The sequence below is a fragment of the Beta vulgaris genome, chromosome 9 (genome assembly GCF_026745355.1).
Source record: "Beta vulgaris subsp. vulgaris cultivar EL10 chromosome 9, EL10.2, whole genome shotgun sequence".
Lineage (NCBI taxonomy): Eukaryota > Viridiplantae > Streptophyta > Magnoliopsida > Caryophyllales > Amaranthaceae > Beta > Beta vulgaris.
In genome coordinates, this window is record NC_079210.1 from 29,238,347 (window position 1) to 29,258,998 (window position 20,652).

The 20,652-nt window shown below is 42.3% G+C and overlaps 2 protein-coding genes across 2 annotated transcripts; both read left to right on the forward strand.

The window, feature by feature from the left end:
• Positions 1–277: 277 nt before the first annotated feature.
• Positions 278–622, forward strand: LOC130590196 (ATP synthase subunit 9, mitochondrial). The gene has a single exon (XM_057392228.1). It carries the CDS (start codon positions 323–325, stop codon positions 620–622), a length of 300 nt encoding a protein of 99 aa, XP_057248211.1. The 5' UTR covers positions 278–322.
• Positions 623–15,562: 14,940 nt separating this feature from the next.
• LOC125493580 (uncharacterized) lies at positions 15,563–16,315 on the forward strand. Its single transcript, XM_048637045.1, has one exon. It carries the CDS (start codon positions 15,563–15,565, stop codon positions 16,313–16,315), a length of 753 nt encoding a protein of 250 aa, XP_048493002.1.
• Positions 16,316–20,652: the final 4,337 nt, after the last annotated feature.

A 20,652-nucleotide genomic window follows, 5' to 3' on the forward strand; every position in this document is an offset into this window, starting at 1 on the left:
GATCCTGAAAAGGAGCGCGCTCGTCTAGTAAAAGCATATGACTATTTCTATAAATCTCTAATTCAAGAGGTCCAGGCAGAAGCCGGGCTCCTCTTGAAGAGGAAACTAAGCCTTCGAACTGTTTCGGGGCTTGTCCTTAAGCGGTCACAGAGGCAGTGTTAACTGAGACTTGACCATAGAAGGAGGGGATGCTGGTGAGCTGCTCATAAATCTAAAAAAGGAGCTGGGGCCGGATCACCCTATTATTCAATTTGTTATAAAGAAGGGAAGAATCGACAAAGAATGACGAACATAAAATCGTGAATGAAAAAGCGTTAGGCAAATGATCTACTCTGTTATGTTAGAAGGCGCAAAATCAATAGGTGCCGGAGCCGCTACAATTGCTTCAGCGGGAGCTGCTATCGGTATTGGAAACGTTTTTAGTTCCTTGATCCATTCCGTGGCGCGAAATCCGTCATTGGCGAAACAATTATTTGGTTATGCTATTTTGGGCTTTGCTCTAACCGAAGCTATCGCATTGTTTGCCCTAATGATTTCCTTTTTTATTTCATTCGTATTCCGATTCCGGCTTTCTTTTTTTCATTTTTGTTTTAAAAAGAGAGGGGCCAAAGTAAGACAGTGAAAGAGTGTAACTTCCGCGAGGCAGGCCGTGAAAGCGGACACTCTTTCACGTACTGAGAGATTGTTCGCGAGGCAGGCCGTGAAGCGGAAGTTACACTCTTTCATATACTGAGAGAGTGTCCGCGAGGAAGTACATGAAGCGGAAGTTACACTCTTTCGCGTACTGAGAGGCAGGCCCTTGTATCATGGTTAGTTTTTTGCTTGCTTCAATGGTAAGGGGAAGGGAGAGGTTAGGAGGGCCCCCTTCAAGCGAACTACTTTACCAGCTTGAATTCATTTCATTAAAAGCAATTCAAAGTCAAGAACTGCTTTAACAAAAGGGCTCGAACTACAGTGATCTAAGACCTTCTTCCCTTAATCCAGGAGGTAGGTTATGTAGGCGACAACCCTTAATAGGTTCTTTCGATCCCAAAGGGCAAAATAATCGATTTGTAGTATGCCTGGTAAGAACCTTCTCAAGTAGAGAAAGATAATCTAATTTTTTGTAAGAAAGATGGTAAGGCTGATATTCCTGACATTAAGAATGTCATCTTATGCTTCACCAACACCCAATAAGGACCACAAAGTGCATTACTAATGACCACTGGAGAAGATGCATTGCCTCTGCTCCTTGATAGAGCCGCTCAAGGAGTTGCTTCTTTTATCGCTTTACTATTATTTCTCCTTTGCCAATCAAAAGAGGAAGAGATTGCCATACTATTCAGGATACATTGTCCATGTCTCTTTATCTGAAGGTTGTTCCTATTTATATTCATATTCTTAGATAGCTTCTATCTTTCAATTTATATCTTTCGTTCTCGAGGTTCTCAAGTTTCAATCCAGATGTAATGGATTGTATTTCACCCTCGCGATAAGAACTATATGGGTAAATTTGTTGACGATCTATCCAAAAGGAGTCGTGTCCATGCGGTTTTCCTCTCTTGCATAGAGCCAACCTTACTCTATGTGTTGTCCTGGGTGGGTTACCATCCCTTTCCATTCCACTATTTTGCATGTTAGCTCGACTCTGCCTTCATCTTTGTGTTTGCCGATTCAATTGATGCTGCTTGTCCGTCAGGATGGCTCGATGTGGGTTCATGTTCTTATTCCTTGTTCCACCTTCTTGACATAGTTTCCGTCTCTTGAATACCATCTTTCTGTAGGGGTGGATTGAGCGGTGGCAATGTCCGAAAGGTCTTATTTTGTAGTAGCGGAAAGGGACATGTTGAGCGTAGGGGGAAGGAAACCCCATTCTGAGCAAGCTAAAAAGCCCTTCCTTTAGATCCCAGCTTTTCGGAGACACACTCAATGAAACCATCCCTTTTGAGGGAATTTCGCTCCAAGAAGAAGTTCTTTCGTCTGATTGAAAGATATGGCTTTGTCCCCACCGTTAAAGCGTTAAGCCACTCCTTATCTTCACTCGAGCGTCAATCTTCGAATTGCATACAAAAGGAAGTTATTGTCGGATTTCCCGATGTTGGTATGACACGACCCGGACTTAGCCGTGACACTCATCTATCCAACCTGACTTGGCCTCCTCGAATGTGATCCCAATAGCTTATAGTCATAGTCAAAGCTCGAGCTGAGGCTTCTTCACTTTGAATGGTGTTCTGTAGCTGTCTTCTCTCTATATGGGTAAGTAGCTATTCTATTATTCTCTGCTGGAAGAGATTCCAAATATGCTTCCCTCTAATGATAGAAGTCGAATTCAATCTCTTAGACAAAAGCTTGAATACAAAAAGATAAGATCAACACCGAATGCTTTCTATTATGAAAGTTGCGCCTAATGCTTAATTAACTATTAGCTACTATATATTAGACAAGGAATGAATTTGTACATTACTATATGCTAGTAATCCCTTTCTTAGGGTTAGGGTATGAAGGGGAAGCATATAACTAATAGGGTTCAGGCTTATACGATGAATCTTCTCCCCCGAAGCCCCTATCGCTCGCCTCGAACTCCTTACTTCACTCTTTCACTAGAGGCCTAAAAGAAAGCCTTCTCTTCTAAACTTGTGTTAGGCCTACCTATATCAAACAACTTTCATTGGCTGACCTTTTTACGAAATAGAAATTGCCTTCTATAAAGTGGATTCACTTAGATAATTGTATGAAGAAGACATAAAATGCTAGCTAGATAACTAAGGAAAGGAATCGATGTCCTTGTTTCTACCCTTCCCTGACTCGATGGCATCAAACACATAGTTCTTAGCCAACAACAAAAACTAGCTGGCTAACAACTAGAGGCAAACAACAAAAGGAACTACCGCTAACAGCGACAACTAACTTGCTTCAAAACTTTTCTGCTCGTTCCTTCATGACGAGCCTGAGGACAAGGGTGCAGTTGAAATGGTACGAATGTGGTGGATGTCACTTGCTCTATAATCTTCCTTATTTTTTGTTCTTCCTTAGCATATACTAAGCTCTTCAAACCTTTCTTTTCTATGCTATGATCTTTCTTCTCTTATGGGTTTTGAATGACTTTCTTCTTAGGAAAGAAGGAAGAAGACCATTGATCTTATAATACGTTACCGGTGTACTTACTTCAACACAAGAAGCGTGGGCCTCTTCGATAGAAGCACTTTTCTTTATCTTGGCCCCAATTCAACTACATCCACTATAGCATTGAAAATAAGTGGTTATTGAGTTCGTGGAACACAAACTTAATCTTTAAGTTCGGATAGCAGGATAATGAACAAGAGGTTTGAGTTCGATTCTCTTTAGCTATCAAGAGTGGAAAGAAACCGTCAACAGAAAGTGTATTCTGATCGCTTTAGAGTTTAGCTAAATAGACAGATGATCACCCTAAGGTAAGATGATGATACCGAACACACACCTAATCGGTGGGGGTGGTGTCATGAATGAAGATAAAGCAATCGACCAAGGAATAAGATCATGTCTCAATACGAAGCCTTTGTTACGATACAACGTAGACCTATATTATATAGGGATAGATGTAAGGTGTTCCGCCAGAGTGAACTTAGGGGATGTAGCTAATGCCTTTCATGTCAACCAGGAATTAACCTTAAGGAAGGACGGTATGCCCTAGAAGAAGCTCAGAGACTTGTTAACAATTCTTTCTTCCTAACTAAGCCGAAACTTAGGTAAAGCGAAGAGCGATGAATAATAGCCTACTAGGAGAAATGATTGGCTAGATCATTCGAGTCAATGCGGTGACTCACCTTCCCGCTTCCAGAAGAAGGTTCGACATCCTTTTGTCATCTGATAGCTAGACTGAATCAAGTTGGGGTGAACATAATCACCAAGTTAAGTTCACGGCCTTTGTAACCTCACAGCCACTCGGAATGGATGCAGTTCCAAAGTCAGGTCGGCAGGGGCTTCACTTCCAAGACTTGGCTAAGGCCTTTAATCCGGGTCGGGTAAGGGCATGTTTCAAGCACAGTTTCAAGCTCACATGTAAATACACTCTTTGGTGCCTTTCTCTTCCTAGTCCAAATGCCATACGACCATATGTCCTCTTGCCCTTAGGAGTGCCTTTGGCACATGTGACTTGGGACCTTCAGTCCTCTTCTTTCTATCCATCAATACATGGGGTACGTCAATCTAGCTCTTAAGTCCGTTGTAAGAGTCACGGAAAGGAAAATATGAACTTGAAGCTACCAACAGTGTCCTCATAGAAGGAATCGAAGATTCTCCCTCTATTTGCCCCGATGGGACTTTGAACAACAAGGGATATGAAAAAGGTGTTAAGCGTCCTTCGGACCTTTTGCAGTTACAAGTGCAAGCCGGTAGGTTTCTAAGTATCATAGTGTTCAAACTTGGTAAGATCTGAACTTCTCCCGGTCCATGGGAAGCACAGTCATGGGGAGGTTTGGAAAGGCACTCCCCGGAGACCCTCTGGTTAACTCGAAGGTTTTTCTATCTAACTTTGAGGATTCCCCCAGGATAGTGAAAGGCAAAGAGAAAAAGACTAGTCTTATCCCGGGGACTCTTCCCTTTTGTCAGCATCCTCGGACCATGCAAAGATAAAAAACTGTCTTTGACTTAGATCTCTCCCTCTTTCAAGGTCCTTTGGGACAACTAAATGTAGAGAGAAAACCTTACTAGTTCATTCCTTAGCATATACTATACTAAGTTCTTCAAACTTTATCCTTTCAAGGCTAATCTCTTCGAACCCATGTTTATCAACCCAGGTCTTCAAACCTTAGCATATACTATATGTCGCTCTTCAAACCGTGAAGGAAACCCAGTCCCGTATAAGTTCTATTGACTATCAATCTAGGAATAATAGCAAACAATACTAGAACAACAAATTACAAAGCAAGAAAGAACACACAAGAACTTTTACATGGAAACCCAAGAACTAGGAGAAAAACCACAAATATGCACTAGAAATCTATGAATGTTCAAAAGAAGGTTACAAAAGCTCTCCAAGATCTCTCTCTAGCTTTTCCTCTGTTTTAATATGTGAATAATGAATTTTTGGATACAATAAAAGAAGTATTCGGGCATCTATTTATACTCCCGCGTCTAAAACGCGTTTTCCGGACTTAACGCCGAACCGCCGGGGCAAAATCCGCCCAACCGGGTGGCATTTCACTTTTCCAAAGCTGCTTGCGCGCCGGACTTAAAGTGCCCGGGCGAAATCCGCCTACCTGCCCGGGTGAGATGTAAGACGAAACAGTTTCGTCAATTCTTTGTAAAACAGTCATAACTTTCTCGTTTCTCAGTGGAATTGGGCATATGACCTATCGTTGAAAAGCTCTTGGAACAAGCTATCACCTACAATTAGAATAACATCAAAACCATTTATATATTGAGAGATATATGCATTCAAAGTCAACATTATGTCCCAAATGACGTTTTTCCCTCTACGCAACCTCATCTCCACACCCATACACCTCCATGAGCTCCATATGATGCCATATACCCAACAATTTCCCACTTGGAGATAGGTGTAAGTGAAGAAAAACTTCATACCTTCATCATCCTCTCATTCATCTCAACTCCTAATCCACCATCTTCGCTAACAATCAACGAAGACCAACTAAGGTCCTGCACAACCTTAGTTTATCACAACTCACACTCTTAGTGAGTATATCTGCTGGATTCTTAGCACCCAACACTTTCTCCATACTCAACTCATTCTCCTCCACTGAACTCCTGATGTAGTGAAAGCGCCTACGAATGTGCTTAGTCCTACAATGATACATGGGATTCTTAGCCAAATGCACTACACTTTGACTATCACTATAAAGTATCACCTTCTCCTGTTCATCTCCTCAAGAAAACCGATCAACCATACCATCTCCTTACCTGCCTCCGACATAGCCACATACTCAGACTCTGTAGTAGACAAAAAGATACACTTCTGTAACTTGGACATCCAACTCACTGCAGTACCCCCTATAGTAGAGACATATCCTGACGTGCTTTTGCTTGTATCGATATCTCCACTGAGATTAGCATCAACATAACCCTCAAGCTTTACTCCCTTCTGGCCAGAAACAAAGCCCCATGCTTGAAGTTCTCTTCAAATACCTTAGTAACCACTTTACAGGATCCCAATGTTTCTCACCAGGATTAGAAACAAACCTACTTACAACTCCGACTGCAAAAGCAATGTTTAGCCGTGTGCACACCATGGCATACATCAAGCTACCAACAGCTGAAGCATAGGGAACAGTGGCCATCCGCTCCTTTTCTGCTTCTGTAGTTGGTGAATGCTCCCTTGTCAATTTGAGATCACTAGGAAGCGGTGAATTTCTGGGTTTAGCATCTCCTACATTAAACCTCTTCAGCACCTTAAGAATATAATCCTCCTGAGACAACTTCAACATACCATAGACTTGTCCCTGAAAATTTCATGCCAAGATTTGTGTAGATTCACCCAAATCCTTCATCTCAAATACTTGTGACAGCTTTCCTTCACACCATTTATCACATCCATACTGTACAGCATCACATATCATCAACATACAGAAGTAATAAACATAGTCATTTCATACCTCTGAAATAACAACAATGATCACTATCAGCTCTCTTGAACCCACTGCTACACATGAAGTGTCAAACTTTATGTACCACTGTCTAGGAGCCTGCTTCAATCCATATAAGCTCCTTTGAGCTTGCACACCAAGTTCTCCTTTCTTGAACTTTAAACCATCTGGTTGCTTCATGTAGATCTCCTCCTCCAGATCACCATGTGACAACACTGTCTTAACATCCATTTGTTCTAAGAATAAATTTTCAGAAGCAACAATAGCCAACAAAATACGTATAGTAGTCAACTTCATAAAATGAGCAAATATTTCATTAGAATCTATACCCTCTTTTTGTAGGAAACCCTTTACTACTAATCTCGCCTTATACCTGACACTTCCATCAGGCTCTTTCTTCAATCTGAAGATCCACTTGTTGCTAAGTGCTCTCATATCTGCAGGTAATGCAGACAACTCGCATGTTTGATTCTTTTCTAGGGACTACGTATCATCTTTCATGGCTAGCTCCCACTTAGATGAATCAGTTGAATTTATTGCTTCCTTGGAAGATTCTGGTTCACCTGCATCATTTAGTAGCAAATAATACATAGAAGGTGAATATTGAACAAGTGTTTTAGACACCCTTGCGGATTTTCTAAATTCAACTTGAGAGAAAATTCTCCCTGTATTAGATTTGGAGCCTCATGGTTGTATGACAATAGTACCCTCTGAATTACTAGGCTGTGAGATATCTAACTCATCAGAATCAGACCCTGCAGGAGTGTGAACTTCATCTCTATGTTGCTCAACCCGTTCTGGAACAATGACATCCCTTCCATCAATGCCACCTATCTACAAACTCCTTCTCTTGAACTCCCACTATCTCAATAATCTCATATTTATCACCAAATACATCCTTATACAACTTAGTCTCATCAAATGTGACATCACAGTGTCTCAAAATCTTCCTACCTTTTGGTTCCCAACATCGATATCCATACTTCTCAACACCATACCCAATAAAATAGCATTAACGACTTTTGTGTCTAACTTGTCATGTTTCTCAAACTGAACATATGCAACACAACCAAATAGTTTTAGAAAAGAAAGATTTACCTCCTTTCCACCCCAAACCTCCTCTGACAACTTGAACTCCAATGGAACTGATGGTCCTCTGTTGATCAAATAAGCTGATGTACTAACTGAATCTGCCCAGAACATCTTAGGTAGCCCTGCATGCAACCTCATACTTCTAGCCCTCTCAGTCAGTGTTCTGTTCATTCTCTCTGCAACTCCATTCTATCGAAGTTTCCCTAGAACTGTCGTCTTCAGATTTATGTCGTTCTCCTCATAAAGTTTTGTATATTCTACAAACTCATACTCACCTCCATTATCAGACTTAATGAACTTAATCTTCTTTCCAGTCTGATTCTCGACCTCAGCTTTCCACTTCTTGAAGGTTACATAAAGCTCAGATTTCTTCTACATGAAATAGACCCATACCTTCCTGCTGTAGACATTAATGAAAGTAACAAAATATCGTGAGCTTCCAAAGGATACAACTGGGGAAGGACCCATAATTTAGTGTGCACCAATTCAAATTTCTCAGATTTTAACTCTTTCTTGGCTTTTGTGAAAGTCACCTTTTTCTGCTTGCCATAAACACATCTCTCACAAAATTTCATGTCAACTGATTTCAACCCTCACAATTTACCACTCGAAAGCAAAATCTTCATCCCCTTCTCACTCATGTGACCAAGTCTAGTATGCCATAACTTGGTCTCATCTACTGTAGCTGCAACAATCATGTCTGTACACCTTGCAATAGTGTAGAAATTTCACATCTTAGTACCTCTAGCCAAAATTCAGATCCTTTGATAGGCCTGGAATGTACCTAACATCATGCAGTTTTAAAGTTCCTCCGTTCGAAGTCCTTACAACCACATCTCCTTTCCCCATAATATCCAAGGTCTTATCATCAGCAAGATGGACCTTTCCTAACTTCTTTGCCTTGAAGTCATGAAACAGCTCCTTCACGGGTGAAGAGTGAAACAATGCCCCCGAATCTAGGATCCACAACTCTATAGAACTATCAACACTCAAAATTAGAGCATCCTCAACCTTATTCGATGTAGAAAATATCGATGAGTTGTCACTATCATCCTGTTTCTCACTATGGTCAGATTTTCCACCCTTCTTCTTGGGATGTGGACAATCCCTCTTTGGATGACCCTTCTCTCCACAATTCCAACAGGTAAACCAGTCCTACCCTTTGACTTACTTCGACCCCTTGACTTTGATCTCCCCTGAAAACTCTTCCCTTTTCCTTTTTGTTTTCCCCCTCCCTCTACCCTGTGTACTATATGCTCTAGATGATTCTCCACTCTCCTTCCTTCGAATGCTCTCACTCAAAATCAGATCATGGACAACATCATATACCAATTTCTCTTTACTAGAGGAATTACTAATAGTAGTTACAACAGTTTTCCAACCAGTAGGTAAGGAGGACAACAAAATTAGGGCTTTCACTTCATCCTCAAAGACAATATTTACCGAAGTTAACTGACTTATTATTGAAATAAATTCATTAATATGTTCAGCAGCAGAACTACCATTATTCATCTCTAAATCAAATAAATGGTGCATTAGATAGACCTGATTCGTTATCGAGGGTTTCTCATACATATCTGACAGGGCTTTGATTAATTTCGCCGTTGTTTTGATATCCTTAACATTGAACGCCACAGTCTGAGCCAATGTCAACCGCACCACCGCTAGTGTCTGCCGATCGAGTACCTTCCACTTAGCCTCTTCAATGTCAGACAGCTTTGCAGACAAGGGTTGATACAGACTCTTTTGATATAGGATGTCTTCTATTTGCATCATCCAATATCCAAAATCTGTTCCATCAAACTTCTCAATTCTGATCTTTGCATCCTTTATTGTTAATTATTCTAGATCTAGACAATATACCAACCTAGCTCTTGATACCACTTGTAAGTTCTATTCACTATCAATCTAGGAATAATAGCAAACAGTACTAGAAAAACAAATAACAAAGCAAGAAAGAACACACAAGACCTTTTATGTGGAAACCCAAGAACTAGGAGAAAAACCACGAATATGTACTAGGAATCGATGAATGTTCAAAAGAAGGTTATTACAAAAGGTCTCCAAGATCTCTCTCTAGCTTTTCCTCTATTTTAATATGTGAATAATGAATTTTTGGATACAATAAAAGACGTATTAGGGCATCTATTTATACTCTCACGTCTAAAACGCGTTTTTTGGACTGAACGCTGAATCGCCCGGGTTGCCCGGGTGGGATTTCACTTTTCCAAAGCTGCTTGCGCGCCCAACTTAAAGTGCCTGGGCGAAATCCGCCTGACCTGCCCGGGTGAGACACAAGACGAAACAGTTTCCTCACTTCTTCGTAAAACAATCATTAACTTTCTCGTTTCTCAGCGGAATTGGGCATATGACCTATCGTTGGAAATCTCTTGGAACAAGATATCACCTCCAATTTAAATCACATCATAACCATTTATAGATTGAGAGATATGCGCATTCAAAGTCAGCCTTATGTCCCTAATGATGTTTTTCCCTCTACACAACCTCATCTCCACACCCATACACCTCCATGAGCTTCATATGATGCCATATACCCAACATCCTGTTCCACCTCTAGTCAATCCTTGTCCTGAGCAACTAGGAGTTTTATCTAGGTACTTGTCAAAGTAAGCACTTTGCCTTGGAGTTACACCTTTGAAAGTTCCTTTTAAAATAGAAAACCCCACTGGCAATTGGCATAGCGAAGAATCCTTATTCCTTATTATTTGCCTCAGCCGCTTACTCAGCTTCAGACTTTTGAAAAGGAACAACTAGAGCCTATGCATGTTCTTCTTCTATGGATTCTAGGTAAATAACCCTTTCTCTCACCAAAAGGCCTTTCCTTGGAGACCCTTGTTCATGGGAGGACGGGTTCTAATTAAGAATAAGAAAATGATTCCTGGGATCGATTCCAACTCGGAGATAGCCGGGTCTATAGTTGTTTGAACAACATCGGATGACATAGGAAAGGTAGCCGCAAGAGAGCTACTATGCCTTAAGCCCGAAACTCATCCTTCTAGTCTACCTACGTTATTCTTTTCTTTTGTTTTGAAATGAAACTCTTCGTTGTCTGAGAGGTAGAGGATAGCAAGAAAGGGGAGAACTCGGCATCGTGTAATTCCATCAAATTGGTTAATTCATTTCTGCTGCTCTACTCTTTCGCTTTGGAATTTCCATACCAGGCAGTTTACTGGGGATATGTCAAAAGATATGGAATTTCCAACTTGTATTATTGAAATATGAGAATCGAGATCGAAAGATATCCATATAAGTGAAAGATGCCACTTTTTTCTGTGATAGGAACAGAGCATCGAGCAAGCAACTTAGCCAAGGCAGCAGCCTTGTAGTTCTTCCACGACAGTCTCAGAGAAAGACTTCCTCCATGGAATAGCTCAATCATTCAATCATGATAGGGTCAGTCAGACAAGATTCTTCTCCTAAGAGAAGGTCTAGCTCCCCATGCTGTCTTCACAATCAAACTCAAACCCCCGGGTCAGGAAAAGCAACTGAAACTGAATCAATAGCTGGGGTTGAAAAGGAACGAAGGAAGCACTACAGCAACGGAGGCTCGCCTAGCACGACAAAGTACAACCTAAGAGAAAGCAGAAAGAATCTAAGACTGAATAAACAGAAAGAAAGAACAAAGTACAACCCTAGAATGAGATTAGGTTCCTATTGCTACAAAGAAGGGGTCTATTGAGACAACTACTTAGACTGATACTACGATTACAACAACTGTAACTATCGGGACTGAAGCGCAAAGGTTTTGACTCTTTAACATATTAGCCTGGAGTTCGCTCCCAGATATATAGCATCCCTACCCCCTCACATCAATCCCATGAGCCTATTATCCATTCTCATTCAATCATGGCGAGGGAGCAGGTCAAAATAGAAAAACTCACATTGGGTTTAGGGATAATCAGGCTCGAACTGTTAACTTCGACCACGTCAAGGTGGCACTTTGCCGCTGAGTTTATCCCTTCTCGCCTCCATCGAGAAATAGAATTGACTAATCCTAAGGCAAAGGGTCGAGAAACTCAACGCCACTATTCCGCTATTCTTGTCTTGAACAACTTGGAGCCAGGACTTCTTTTTGCACTATTACGGAAACGAAAATAATGGGGGAATTTGGATTCTATTGTCTACTGCTCCTATTAGAAATAGGATTGACTATGGAATTTGAGCCATAGCACATGCTTTCATAAAAACGTATGATTTTCCCGATCGAAATCAAGTAGGTTTAACATGAATTGCTCGGCATGTTCTATTTGATATAGGTAGGAGAAGAATCCGACTCGGTATTAAAAAAATAGAGGAAGCTAATTATAGATATGTACCTATGAAAAAAAGACCCTCTATAGTTGTACCTATGTGGAATAAAATATAGTTGAGACCTTTAAAATAGAAACGTCATAGTTGGTGTTTATGGGATGTTCTTGAATTGGGTATTCTGATTCCCAACAGGGTGCCTTGGTTGAAACAAATTTGGAGTTTGTGTAGAAGCAAGAAGAGAGTTGCTTCGAATGCTTTCACGCTGGAATGTTCTGAATCCATTTGGGAAATATGCTGCAAGGTATATGATGGAAAACAAGCAGCCAATTCTTCTTGGTAGCTTGACAAATGGGTTATAGTGTGTTGAACATAAGCCACAGACTCAAGTCCCTTCTATGCCTGCTGCTAATATATCCTCTGCTGATGATGCTTCTTCTAAAGCTGCTACTTCTTCTACTGTTAATATGTTTGTTGCTGCTGTTAATAAAGCCAGCTTATGGCATTTGAGAATTCAAGTATCTTCTTCTCAGCAGTTCATCGTTTTGACATTTCTGGTAATATTTCTCCGAAAATCTTCTGAAATTTGCAAATAATCTCTGAAATATCTCTGAAAATTGCATTCTCTTATATGAATATTCTCTGAAATTGCTGAAACTTAATCTGAAAATATGTCTCTCTCTGAATTCGTTGATCATCTGAAATTTCTCTAAACTCTTCTTCTCTGAAATTCTTCTTTTCATCATCTGAATTCAGTTTATCTACTGAGTTGTTTCTCTGCATTTTCTTTGTGATCCCTCTTGAGTGATCATTTCTCTGTTTTGTTCAAAGATCCATTGTGATCTCTTTTGCTCAAAGCCTACTTTGCTAGGTTCTAAATTTGATAGTCTTATGACTTTAACCTCCAACCCATAGTGGTTATTCTTTGTTTTCCACCCATAGAAGTGTGTTTTGTGCCCTTAAAGGCTTGTTTGTTTCAAGACCCAAGTGGTCATCCTTTGTTGTGCCCATGAAGGCTTTATTGTGCCCATTATTGGTGGCTTTGTTGTGCCCATTGGTGGCTTTGTTGTGCCCTTTAGAGGCCTTTCTTTGTGATCCATAAAGATCAAATTTTATGACCCATAGAGGTCCTTTCTTGTCCATTGAAGCCTTTTCTCAAGATCCATAGTGATCATTTTTCTTCTGTTTTTTTTAGCTTCTAAACACATTCTTCTTTCCCACTCATTTCCATCTGTTGATTCTGTTGGTTTTCTGTAACCTGTTACTCATAGAAGGTTGGATAACAGCTGAAGTTTGCATGGTTGTTTGTTGAGTACCCTATAGCCAGTTTTGTGAGGTTGTGATAGTGGTGGATGTTGTTGTGTTTAGGTCTGTTGTTGATACATTTTTTGAGAATATTGTTGTTGTAGTTGTACTACCTTAATGGACAGAAAGTTGTCATCTGCCGCATCATCTTTGAGTTGGATAAATAATTGTGGTTTAGATCAACATCAATGCAGCATTGGTGGGAAATTTCAGCAATAATGTGGATAGTGTATTAGTGTTCGTAACTCTCTCTTGGGTTGTGTATTGGTGTATGTTGCAACTTTGAAGTTTTTCTTACTAAAGAAATGTTGCAATAGGTGCTCCTCAGTTCGTGGCCATTCTCCGGAAGGGCAACATAATTCTAGTGATCATAATCAAGACATTCGATACTCTTTATTGGATTTAGTCTAGTTCAAACTGGAAATATTTTTTCAACCATTTCCAGTATGAGGGGGATGTTGGAATATATAGTTTAGTATAAGTTTGTTAGTTAGTTTCCTTAATTTCAGTTAGTTTGTTATTAGATTAGTAGTTATAAATACATGTATTTGTACTCATTTCAATACACATCAGAATAATAGAATCTCTGTATTTTTCCTTTCTCTCTCCTCTCTTTGTTCAAAGCTCAACAACAATGGCTACTCTTTTCTTCTTCTTCCCTCTTTAACCTCTCAATTTTAACACAGAAAAAATTGCTTTTGCTTAGATGCTTGTTAATAGTAGAGCAAACAATGAAACAATCATCCAAAGTAGTTAAAATTGAACATCATGATATGATTGTGAAATAGCCTGAACTCTGAAGAGGAAGCAGTAAAGTTGGGAACTTAAAGAATAAAAAATAAAAATAAAATAAAATAAAATAAAAACAAACAAAATCACTACAACACTCACCAAAGATCATATCAGAACTCAAGATTCTTAAATAATACAATTCAACAACAAAAACATAGGAGGGGCAATTCAATTCAATAATATAAACGACTAAACACAAATTCTTACTCCTCAAAATTGAACAATTTATCACTATAATTATAATAATAGTAATATTAAAACTTGAATAGATGTAGAAAAGAGACTACTGACCTTTCACGGGATTTGGAAAAGGAATTAGATGAATTAAAATTTCAAACGCTTGACTTTGAAAATCATACTCGTAGAAGGATTAGAGGATCTCAAATTTTAATTTTCCTCCTTGGCAATATTCACTGTATGGGGGCTGACTAAGTTCCATACCGGCTTGATTTAACCTGTGTGGTATAAGCACTTTATAAGGAACCAATGACACGGTCATACAGGTCCAATAACGTTGAACACTATACGGGCCTATGGCCCAGGGCTTGGACAGGATCCAATCCATTACATCAGTGCCTACGGGCCTAAAAGATATACTTTTGATAGAAGATAAGAATATATCCTAAGGGAATATTCTTAGGGATATCTCCCACGAATATCGGGCCCAACCCGGATATGGGCTTACTCGGGTCCCTATAAATAATCCGTTGATCTGAGTCATAAGGTACGTTCACGAATCCCAACACATTCTACTTGAGAGCTACCGGCTTTAACCAAATACTGACTAAGGCATTGGAGGGGCATTCCTCGGATCAACCCCCGAGGCTAGTTTACATATTCCCTTTTGCAGGAATCCAAACCGGCTTCAATAGAAGGACTTATCGGTTCAAGACCCTGTAATTTATCCCATACCGCAACAATTGGCGCTAGAAGGAGGGGAGAACAATACCTTGTAGTCTAAGCCATTTCTTGCACACAAAACCTTCATGGATCCTAAGCAGCAATTTAGGATGCCGGAAACTGATGAAAATAATGTTCTAGTTGAGAAAGCTCCCCCAGGATTCTCAACCCCACTGTCGGCCACTAAGCAAAGTCGGCCGCCCGCTAACAAAGGTAGAAAAACTCCTGAAACTCCCTAGGAGGACATCTTTCACACTCTGCAGAACATGTTCACTCCTGAACAGCTCAGGAGCGCAGCTGAAGTATTCCAGGCGATGGCTAGCGGCACCCCACCGACCGGTCCCCCGACTAAACGACCTCTGAGTAGAGCCCACAGCCCAGTGAGAAAGCTTCGCTCACTGTGGACGGGCCGCCAGGGAGAGCGAGACCGGCACGATCAGGATCAGGTGGCCAATTCTAATACCCCCACGGAGCATATGGGGAATGAAGAAGAACAAGAGGAGAAGGAACCGTAGGATACTGAGGTCCAGCAGCATTCCTTCTAGCCAAAGAAAGGGAGTGAATACCGGCGCAGAGCACCGGTATCGTTGCGAAATTCGCCGTTTTCCACCGCTATCCTACAAGAGCCTATGGAAAAGATAAAGATGCCGACATGTAAGTACGATGGCAAGACTGATCCGGAGGATCACATATCGACCTATGAAGGACATATGCTGCTTTATACTGATACCGACTCGGTATGGTACAAGGTGTTCCCTTCCACTCTGACGGGGCTGGGACAAACATGGTTCAAGAGTATACCACCGGCAACCGTCTTCGACTTCCGCCAACTCACATCCATGTTTGTAACACACTTCGTAAGTAATAAATGCCGTGAGAAGACAACCGGCGAGCTGATGTCGATCAAGCAAGGCGAGAAGGAAAGCCTGCGGGATTACGTAGGGCGTTTCAACCCTGAAGCTGTCACCATCCCTACGCTGCAGCAGGAGGTGGCGGTCTTATCCCTCATGACGGGATTGAGAGAAGGGACTCCTTTTCGAAGTTACCTTGGCCGAAAGAAAATGACATGTCTAACGGAGGTCTTAGGAAAGGCAAATGACTTCATTAGAGGCGAGGAATTCGACAAAGTGGCTAATGCTAAAAGGCCGGCAGCAGTAGAGAAGGATAAAGAAAAGGATAAAGATAAGGAGCACCGTGACGACAAGTACCGGAAAGATAGAAAGTCCGATACCACTGGCAGAAGAGAGGAAAACAATTTTGTGAAAAAAGGATTTGAGGGCCGCCCGGACAAATATCATAACTATAAACCACTAACGATATCACGGGCTCGGATATTTGAATTACACAGTAAGGACGATAAGTGGCAAAGACCCAGAAAAATGTATTACAAGGGCTGAGATAAGTCTAAATGGTGTGAATTCCATGACGATTACGGCCATAAAACGGACGACTGCAAGGACCTTAAGGACGGGATCGAAGACCTCATCAGGAGAGGTTACTTTACCCAGTACCAAGCAAGGGTCGATCGCAAAACTCCCCCCAGGGAGGATGAGAATACTAGCAGGAGGTTGGTAAAAGACAGGATCACTGAGATCCACGTCATAAGCGGAGGGCCGACAAGAGGCGGCAGCATCCATGGAGCAAAGGCCATTCTGAAAGAAGTTCGCCACCAGGTGAACTATAACAATACCAGGAAATGGCCGGCACCTCCATCAATGTCGTCCGTAGCTTTCACATCAGAGGACGCTAAAGGGATCATCAACCCCCATGATGACCATTTGGTAGTATCTCTGCAGATATCCAACGCAATGGTCCATCGCGTACTGGTAGATGGAGGAAGCTCCGCTAACATCCTGTACAAGGAGACATTTGAGAAAATGGGTTTCGATAAAGCATGCTTGAAGCCGGTCTCTTACCCGGTTATCGGTTTCATAGGAGCATCTGTCGTCCTAGAAGGGACTGTAAAGTTGGCAGTAAAGTTGGGAGAAGGGTCCCGTTCCAAGGACCTCATTGTGGAATTCCTCGTTGTTGACGTCCCAGCGACGTACAACGCCATTATCGGAAGACTGCTGATCCACGACGCTCAGGCCGTCGTTTCAACATACCATCTTACTATGGTTTACACCTCCAATGACGGTAATCCCGAAAAAATTAGGGGAAATCAAGAGTCGGCAAGGGCCTGCTGTCTCACCGCGCTAAAAGACTCTAACCACAAGCGTCGAGCCGATACTCCGCCGTCGGAAATAAAAAGAAGAAGACTGGAGAATAAAGCCAAGAAGGATTTGTCTATGGAGAACTTCGAGGGAAGGCCGGCGGATCAGCCGAGACCTAGCCCAGAAGGGGAGACGGAAGAAATAAGCTTAGAAGAGGAAAGGCCGGAAAGAACAGTGAACATTGGGGCCGATCTGGCGGAAGAAGTAAAAGTTAACCTGATCTCTTTGCTGAAGGGGCATGCCGACATATTCGCTTTCTCTGCAGACGAAATGCCAGGCATTGACCCAGAGTTCATGGTACATCGTTTGAATGTGAATGAAGATGTCAGGCCAGTTTAGCAGAAGAAGCGTATTTTCTCACTGAAAAGAACGCGGCCATCAAGGAGGAAGTGGATAAGCTGCTGGCGGCAGACTTTATAGAGCCTTGCGACTACCCTGAGTGGTTGGCAAATGTGGTGATGGTGAAAAAATCCAATGAGTCATCGCGTATGTGTGTGGATTTCAGGCCTGTCCAAAGGACTGCTATCCCCTACCCAGAATTGATCAATTGGTGGACTTAACTAGCGGTCACGCCCTGCTAAGCTTCATGGACGCTATCTTAGGATATCACCAGATAAGTTTGCTCAAATCCGACAGAAACAAAGCGGCCTTCATCACAGACGCAGGAGTTTATGCCTACAAAGCCATGCCTTTTGGGCTCAAGAATGCTGGTGCCACCTACCAAAAAATGGTGGACAAAATCTTTGAGCACCAAAACAGAAGAAAACATGTGATGGACCTTGAAGAAACCTTTGCAACACTCCGGCATCATAAGATGAAACTAAACCCAAAGAAGTGCGTATTCGGAGTCAGATCCGGCAAGTTCCTAGGTTTCATGGTAAGTGAAAGGGGCATAGATGTCAACCCTGACAAGATCAAGGCCATCAGTGACCTCCCTCCCGTTCTTCAAAATCCTCAGGGGCAACAAGAAGTTTGAGTGGGGAGAAGAGCAGAGACAAGCCTTTGAAGCTATAAAAGAGCATTTCATGAAGCTACCGACAACAACCAGACCAGAGTTAGGCGAAAAACTGCAGCTCTACATCTCGGTATCTGAAAAGACGGTAGCAGACGTACTACTGGTAAACAGGCAAGGGAAGCAACATCCCATCTACTTTGTAAGCCATGTCTTGGCTAGGGCGGAGCAAAGGTACGAGTTACTGGAAAAAATGGTGTATGCCGTCTTGATTACAGCATGAAAGTTAAGGCCATATTTCGACTCTCATACCGTCCAAGTGCTAACCAACCAGCCACTAGAAAAAGCGTTGCACAAGCTAGACACTACTGGCAGGCTCTTAAAGTGGGCATTAGAGCTCTCAGAATTTGATATCGAGTACCGTCCCCGTACAGCTATCAAGGCCCAAGCATTGGCCGACTTCATTGTCGAAACCACCTATGCGGAAACGGCAGAATCTGCCAGCATATGGAAGATAGAAGTAGACGGTTCAGCGGCCCATAGTGGAGCAGGAGCCGGAGTAGTGATGACATCCCCATAAGGGGAAATTTTTGAACATGCCGTCCGTTTTGGTTTCAAGGCCTGTAATAACGAGGCCGAATACGGAGCAGCCCTAGCCGGACTAAGTCTGAGCATTGCGGCTGGCGCCAAAAAGGTTCTAATGATCACGGACTCGCAGCTCATTTCAAGCCAGATAGAAGGCACATACGAGGCAAGGGAGCCGATAATGCAAAAGTATCTCAACCGGGTCAAAAACATGGCGGCGGAGCTACAGAGCTTCGAGGTCAAGCTGGTTCCAAGGGCGGAGAACATGGCGGCAGACGCCTTGTCAAAGCTGGCAAGCTCCAGTATTGGCGACCACAAGAGGAGTGTCATGGTGGAAACATTGACAGAGCGAAGTGTGTGTACTACCACAGAAACCGTTAATACAATAACCTCATAACCAGAGTGGTATGACGGCATAAAGGCGTATAAGTTAACGGGAGAGCTCCCGGAAGAAAAGATGGCGGCCCAGAAGCTGAAAAGAGACTCGGCATGGTACTGCATCTTCCAATGCCAGTTATACAAGAAGGGGTTCTCATTACCCCTATTAAGGTGTGTCACGGCTTATGAGGCCACAAAAGTAATCGAAGAAATCCACGAAGCGGTATGTGGAAACCATATCGGTGGAAAGGCGTTGGCACTGAAGGCACTAAGAGCAGGTTTTTACTGGCCTACTATGCTGACGGATGCCCACGCCTACGTAAAAAAATGCGACAAATGTCAAAGGTTTGCGCCAGTGATAAACCAACCGGCTAACGACCTGCAGCCAATCCTGAACCCAATCCCTTTCGCACAGTGGGGGATGGATATAATAGGACCCTTCACACCGGCATCTTGGGAAGGAAATTCCTAATCGTGGGTATTGATTACTTGACGAAATGGATTGAGGCAGAACCGACGGAAAATCAAGTGAAGAAGTTTATCTGGCAAAACATCATCACCAGGTTCGGCATTCCAATGGGAATTGTAATGGATCACGGCGTCCAGTTTGATTGTGGCCCCATACGCGATTTCTTGCGGCCCTACAGCATCAAATTTGCTTACTCGTCAGTTTGCCATCCTCAAAGCAATGGCCAGGCTGAAGCTGCTAACAAACATATCCTCAACGCCCTAAAAAAGAGGCTGGACGAGCTAAAGGGAGCATGGGCCGACATGGTATCAACAGTTTTATGGTCCAATAGGACTACGGAAAAGGAAGCCACCGGTGAAACTCCGTTCCGGCTAGCTTTCGGAGCAGAAGCAGTACTGCCGGTAGAAGTGGGACTTCCCAACTGGCGAATCTTGAACTACGAACCAGACTCAAATGAGTAGCTACACAAAGAGGACCTGGATCTTCTCCCAGAGGTTAGACTGGCAGCAGAGCTGAAGTCAGCAGCGTATAAGGACCGGATAAGCAAGGCCTACAACAAACGAGTACGAAGTCGTCCTATCTCTAAGGGAGATCTCGTCCTCAGATGAACGGCCGCAACTGGAAAAGCCCATGTGGATGGACAGCTCACGGCTAATTGGGAAGGGCCCTACTTGGTCAAAGAAGAAGTAGTACCAGGATCCTATCGGCTCGAAAACATGACGGGCAAGTTGCTGAAAAACAGTTGGAACGCCAGTGTCCTTAAAAAATACTACGTATAGATAGTAGTCAGGCAGTATTGCCAGTAGGAGTAAATAAATAGGCGTTTACGCCGGAAGGATTTATCAACTGTTTGTTGGCAATAATACCGACACAGCCGGGAAGAGCCGTTTTATTTAAATAAGATGAGCATCTTCCACAAGCAAAGTCTCCATGCTACCTAAACCTACCGGTCAATGACCTTCGCGGATCTGCCGGCTAGGACAAACTGGCATTATTGATTAATCAGTCAACGACCTTAGTGGATCTGCTGAATTAATCAATAATGTCAAATCGGTCAATGACCTTCGTGGATCTGCCGGATTAAATAAACTGGCATTAGATTAATCAGTCAACGACCTTAGTGGATCTGCTGAATTA